This window comes from Nerophis lumbriciformis, linkage group LG04, assembly GCF_033978685.3.
Source record: "Nerophis lumbriciformis linkage group LG04, RoL_Nlum_v2.1, whole genome shotgun sequence".
NCBI classification, from domain to species: domain Eukaryota; kingdom Metazoa; phylum Chordata; class Actinopteri; order Syngnathiformes; family Syngnathidae; genus Nerophis; species Nerophis lumbriciformis.
The window spans coordinates 56,463,662-56,470,000 of NC_084551.2; the positions used below are offsets into that span (position 1 = coordinate 56,463,662).

At 40.7% G+C, this 6,339-nt stretch overlaps 1 protein-coding gene and 1 long non-coding RNA gene across 2 annotated transcripts in view; both read right to left on the bottom strand.

Annotated features, from left to right (window-relative positions):
- Positions 1-1,087: 1,087 nt before the first annotated feature.
- LOC140678758 (uncharacterized) lies at positions 1,088-3,504 on the bottom strand. Its single transcript, XR_012050395.1, has 2 exons — positions 2,517-3,504; positions 1,088-2,261 (listed from the first exon to the last, which is right to left on the bottom strand). It is a non-coding gene; the product is annotated as an uncharacterized lncRNA (long non-coding RNA).
- Positions 3,505-3,512: 8 nt separating this feature from the next.
- The window catches only part of cdc42ep5 (CDC42 effector protein (Rho GTPase binding) 5), a 15,313-nt gene continuing 12,486 nt past the window's right edge, over positions 3,513-6,339 (bottom strand). The window contains exon 2 of the mRNA XM_061957807.2: positions 3,513-5,769. Within this exon, the coding sequence (XP_061813791.2) occupies positions 5,052-5,765 (714 nt within the window). The 5' untranslated portion in view covers positions 5,766-5,769 and the 3' untranslated portion in view covers positions 3,513-5,051. The remainder of the gene's footprint in view (positions 5,770-6,339) is intronic.

Consider the following 6,339-nt stretch of genomic DNA (forward strand, 5'->3'; position numbering starts at 1 on the left):
TGGAACAATTTGAAACGGTTAAGAAATGTGCTAAAAAAGTCTGGGGAAATCCTGGATACGGAAGTTTATAATTTAAATGACAAATGCTAACATGCTAATGCTAACAAACGTTTTCATTGGTGAACAGTTTGAATCAGATGGAAACTGCTGGATGTAGGCTAACTGTTAGTATGTTAAAGTTAGCAAGCATGTTAGCAATTTTAGCAAATTTCTTCGGTATACTGTTAGCATGCTAACAGTTAGCCTGTAGGCTATACCTGCAAGGTCTAGGCCATACCTGGAAAATTAGATGACAAAAAAAGCTACTACGCTGACATTAGCATGGTAACATTAGCAAGAAGCATTTTGACTTTGGAACAATTTGAAACAGTTGAGAAATGTTGGAAATGTGAAAAAAAATTATTCTGTGAAAATGTGGAAATACTGCAACCGGAAGTTTATAATTTAAATGAAAAATGCTAACAACGCTAACGTTTTCATAGGTGAAGTTTGAATCAGATGAAAACTGTATCCGTTAAACACACCGAAGTCAAAATGCTCCTAGCTAATGTGACCATGCTAGCGTTAGCGTGGTAGCTAATTTTGCAGGTATAGCCTACACCTCAGTCATATATTTTGGTAGTTGACGTAAGCATGTTAGCTAGCTTAGCTAATTTCATTGGTATACACCTCTGTCATGTATTTGGGTACTTGATGTCGGCTGAAAGTTAGCATGTTAGCTATTTTAGCTAATTTCGCTGGTGTACACCTCAGTCATACATTTTGGTACTTGATGTAGGCTAGCTGTTAGCATGCTAACTACTTACTGTATTTTGACTCGGCAGCTGCAAACAGTCAAAATGCTCCTTGCTAATGTTGCCATGCTAATGTTAGCAAAGTAGCTTTTTTTCGTCATCTAATTTTGAAGGTATAGCCTACACCTCAGTCTTATATTTTGGTACTTGACGTAAACTAGCTGTTAGCATGTTAGCTAATTTGGTTGGTATACACCTCAGTCATGTATTTTGGTACTTGATGTAGGCTGAAAGTTAGCATGTTAGCTATTTTAGCTCCTTGACGTGTGATCAATCAGTGATGCCAGCAAAGCTTTCAACTTCCCAAATAGTTTTTATTGTAAACCACAGGACATGAACTGCATTTCAGCCAGCAAGTTGGACCCAAATGTCCCCACTTTTACAGCATGATTGGGAAAACAACTCGTTGAATATTTGATTGTCTCAGCATTTTGTTTCCAGCCCGAAAGCCCCAAAAGAAAAAAAGCTTTGGTACTTGATGAGGAACATGCGGAACTCAGACAGTGAGAACTGCAAGTGGATCTGATCCAGAGAAGTTCCAATAGTCAGACATGGAATGGGACAAAGATGAGATGTAAACATGCAATAAGAGTACAGAGAATCATGAACGTTCACAGGCTGCAACTTTTCACCGACAACACAAAACAGACCAGGGAAACAGTTTATGTTGACGTCTGCCTAAAAGCCCGTCGACGTTAACCCAAGGCAGAACTGTGCTTGTCAGTCCTGAGCCAGCGGTACAATGATACCCCATTTACGTGGTGTGTCGTCACGCCGCCATCTGCTGGCTGCAAAAAGTCACTACATCAGACCTGCAAACTAAATAGTTTTGGTCTAAAATGAATGTGTGATGAAAAATATGAATCTGGTCAATTTATTGTTGTTGTTGTTGCTATAATATTACAACTAGAAAATTCCCACAAACATTTTTATGGGCCTGCGGTCTGCGGCCTGGGATCCATCGAGACCGGCATACTTTTAAGATGGCGCCAAGTATCAAAAGCCATGATTTGTAGGTTTAAACATTCAAAATTAGCCCAATAGCTCTTATTAAAAGTTTGCATACTTTTAAAATGCCGCTAAGTATTAAACATCCATGATTTGTAGGTTTAAACACTCAAAATTATTTAAAAAGCTAGCATTAAATGTCAGCATACTTTTAAGATGGCACCAAGTATCAAAATCCATGATTTGTAGGTTCAAAGATACATTAGCTCAAAAGCTAGCATACTTTTAAGATGACGCCAAGTTTTCAAATCCAAAATTAGCTCAAAAGCTCCCGTTAAATGTTAGCATACCTTTTTAAGATGCTGCAAAGTATTAAAAATCCATGGTTTTGTAGGTTTAAACATTCAAAATTACCTCAAAAGCTAGCATACTTTAAGATGGCGCCAAGTATCAAAAGCCATGATTTGTATGTTTAAACATTCAAAATTAGCTCAAAAGCTAGCATTAAACGTTAGCATACTTTTAAGATGCCGCAAAGTATCAAAAGCCATGATTTGTAGGTTTAAACATTCAAAATTAGCCCAATAGCTCTTATTAAAAGTTTGCATACTTTTAAGATGGCACCAAGTATCAAAATCCATGATTTGTAGGTTCAAACATACATTAGCTCAAAAGCTAGCATACTTTTAAGATGATGCCAAGTTTTCAAATCCAAGATTTGTAGGTTTAAATATACAAAATTAGCTCAAAAGCTCCCATTAAATGTTAGCATACCTTTTAAGATGCCGCAAAGTATTAAAAATCCATGATTTGTAGGTTTAAACATTCAAAATTACCTCAAAAGCTAGCATACTTTAAGATGGCGCCAAGTATCAAAAGCCACGATTTGTATGTTTAAACATTCAAAATTAGCTCAAAAGCTAGCATTAAACTTTAGCATACTTTTAAGATGCCGCAAAGTATTCGAATCCTTGACTTGTAGGTTTAAACATACAAAATTATCTCAAACAAAAAAAAGCTAGAATAAAAGTTAGCATACTTTTAAGATGGCGCCAAGTATTTAAATCCATGATTTGTAGCTTTAAACATTCAAAATTAGTTTTAAAAAAAAAAGCTAGCATTTACTGTTAGCATACCTTTTAAGATGCCGCTAAGTAAACAAATCCTTGACTTGTAGCTTTAAACATACAAAATTATTTTAAAAAAGCTAGAATAAACGTTAGCATACTTATAAGATGGCGCCAAGTATTCAAATCCATCATTTGTAGCTTTGAACATACAAAATTAGCCCAAAAGCTAGCATTACATGTTAGCATACTTTTAAGATGGCGCCAAGTATTCAGATCCATGATTTGTAGCTTTAAACATTCAAAATTATCTAAAAAAGCTAGCATGAAATGTTAGCATGCTAGTTGCCATAATACTAAAATGATCCCAAACTTCAACTTTTGTCTCATTTAGTGACATAAAAGCTCCTCCCACTTTTTTCTGTCCGAGCCGTCACTTGTTGCTACCTGATAAAGTTTGGTGCGTGACAGTCAAATGACGATACCAATCAGATTGTGGATTCTTGCAAAGTGATATTTTCTCTACTAATTGTAATTATTTTTAAAACTAAGGTAAAAAGCTCCTTGATGGCCCAAAAACTATTTTTTTTAAATGGACTTTTATTTTTATTTTAATCCATAAAAAAAAAAATGTTGACTGGAAAATGAAATGTGCTAACTGCTCGTTTCAGAAAGCGTTTCCTCCATGTGTGCATCATCTTTCCGTGGCTTGGAGGGAAAAATAAAAATAAAAAAGGCTGCTGTGCTTTTATTTTGAAACCGACTTTGCACGAGACAGGAAGTCGCGGTGTGCGTATTTGGAAGCTGTGTGTAGTTCTTCACAAAACTCATTTGTTAGCAGTTTGAGGGCTAAATTGCTTGAATCAGCATAATTGGCCGTGACGCATGTTCAAAAAGGGGAAAAAACAGTTGAGAGGAGCGATGTGTGCTACAAAGTTGCTTTTTTTCTCTTATAATCTCCATCGTCTTATGCTCTGGCAGAGAAGGTGCGTTAACATGTCTTTATGAGCCAGGGCGAACACACCACATGTACTTGTGGCGCTCCAGCATCATTCCTGCAGGGCAGCCACAAATAAATGATTGAGATAATATGTCAACATAAACGGTCCCATATTTTGTCTTATGCTCTGGCAGAGCAGATGCGTTAAAATGTCTTTATGAGACAGGGCGAACACAACACATTTATTTGTGGCGCTCCAGCATCATTCCACAAATAAATGATTGAGATAAGAACGTGTCAACATAAACGGTCCCATCTTATGCTCTGGCAGAGCAGGTGTGTTAAAATGTCTTTATGAGCCAGGGCGAACACACCACATGTACTTGTGGCGCTCCAGCATCGTTCCTGCAGGTCCGCCACAAATAAATGATTGAGATAACATGTCAACATAAACGGTCCCATATTTTGTCTCATGCTCTGGCAGAGAAAGTGCGTTAAAATGTCTTTATGGGCCAGGGCGAACACACCACATGTACTTGTGGCGCTCCAGCATTGTTCCTGCAAGGCCGCCACAAATAAATGATTGAGATAATAAAATGTCAACATAAATAGTCCCATTTTTTGTCTTATGCTCTGGCAGCGTAGGTGCGTTAAAATGTCTATGAGCCAGGGCGAACACAACACATTTATTTGTGGCGCTCCAGCAACATTCCACAAATAAATGATTGAGATAAGAACGTGTCAACATAAACGGTCCCATCCTATGCTCTGGCAGAGCAGGTGTGTTAAAATGTCTTTATGAGCCAGGGCGAACACACCACATGTACTTGTGGTGCTCCAGCATCGTTCCTGCATGGCTGCCACAAATAAATGATTGAGATAACATGTCAACATAAACGGTCCCATATTTTGTGTCATGCTCTGGCAGAGCAGGTGCATTAACATGTCTTTATGAGCCAGGGCGAACACACCACATGTACTTGTGGTGCTCCAGCATCGTTTCTGGGGGGGCCGCCACAAATAAATGATTGAGATAACATGTCAACATAAACGGTCCCATATTTTGTCTCATGCTCTGGCAGAGAAAGTGCGTTAAAATGTCTTTATGAGCCAGGGCGAACGCACCACATATACTTGTGGCGCTCCAGCATCGTTCCTGCGGGGCCGCCACAAATAAATGATAGAGATAATAACATGTCAACAACATCATGGGGTCTTTGGCGTATTTGTCAGATAAAAAGATTTTCTTCCCGCTTCCAGAGTCGCGTCACATGACCGTTTCCAAAACGTGGCCCCGGCCTCCTATAGGCCGATCTCGTCGTCGAACTCGTCTTCGAAGGTGTAGCCCCGCCCCCCTTCCTCCTCGTCCTCTGAGTCCGTCTCTGATTGGCCGTTCCTTGGCCTCCTCCTGTCCAGCGCGTCGCAGTCGGAGCCGTGAGACGTGGTGGGGCTGGGCGGAGCCTCCTCAGGGGGACTGGGACTCTCCACGGGCTCCTGGTCCTGGAAGTCTTGACCCTGGTCCTCCTCGGAGGGCCGGCGTATGATCTCGTCCCGCTTGTCACTGAATCTGACTTTGGGTCGCTTGGCTTTGATCCCGCCGTCGCCCGTCTGCTTCTCGCCGGTCCCGTTGGGCAGACTGTGGTGCTGGGGTTTGACGGGAGACGCCGGGTCGCCTTCGGGCCGGAACGTGTCCAGGCCCAGTCCGTCCATCACGCCCAGCACGTCCCCCAGCATGGAAGGACCCAGGTCCAGATCCAAGTCCAAGGCGAAGGACGACGCCGACTCGCAGTACTCGGCGTCCTCGCTCGTTGGCGGGTCTTGGTAGAAGGGCTCGTGGTCTGCGGGCGCCGGGTCGGAGGTGGGCGGGCTGGGGCCCAGCGTGGACAGGAAGGAGGTGTCCCCGAAGGCGTCGCCGCCTCTGCCGATGTGCATGGTGTGGCGGAAGTCGCCCAGCGGGGCCGAGATCATGGTGGGGTCCAAGCGGGACGCACGGCTTGAGGATTTGTGGAGTGGCATGATTCTGAAAATATGACCAAGAAAACACGGTCAGCTGGGATGCATCGCACATTTATCCATAAGAACTATATATTTACCCAGCGCACATTTATCCATAAAAACTATATTTACCCATCACACTTTTATCCATAAAAACTCATGTACATGTATATATTTACCCATCGCACATTTATCCATACAACTCACATATATATTTACCCATCACACATTTATCCATAAAAACTCATGTACATGTACAGTATATATTTACCCATCACACATTTATCCATAAAAACTCACATATATATTTACCCATCGCACATTTATCCATAAAACCTCACATACTGTATATATTTCCCCATTGCACATTTATCCATAAAAACTCACATATATATTTACCCATCACACATTTATCCATAAAACCTCACATATATATTTACCCATTGCATTTATCCATAAAAACTCACATATATATTTACCCATCGCACATTTATCCATACAACTCACATATATATTTACCCATCACACATTTATCCATAAAAACTCATGTACATGTACAGTATATATTTACCCATCACACATTTATCCATAAAAA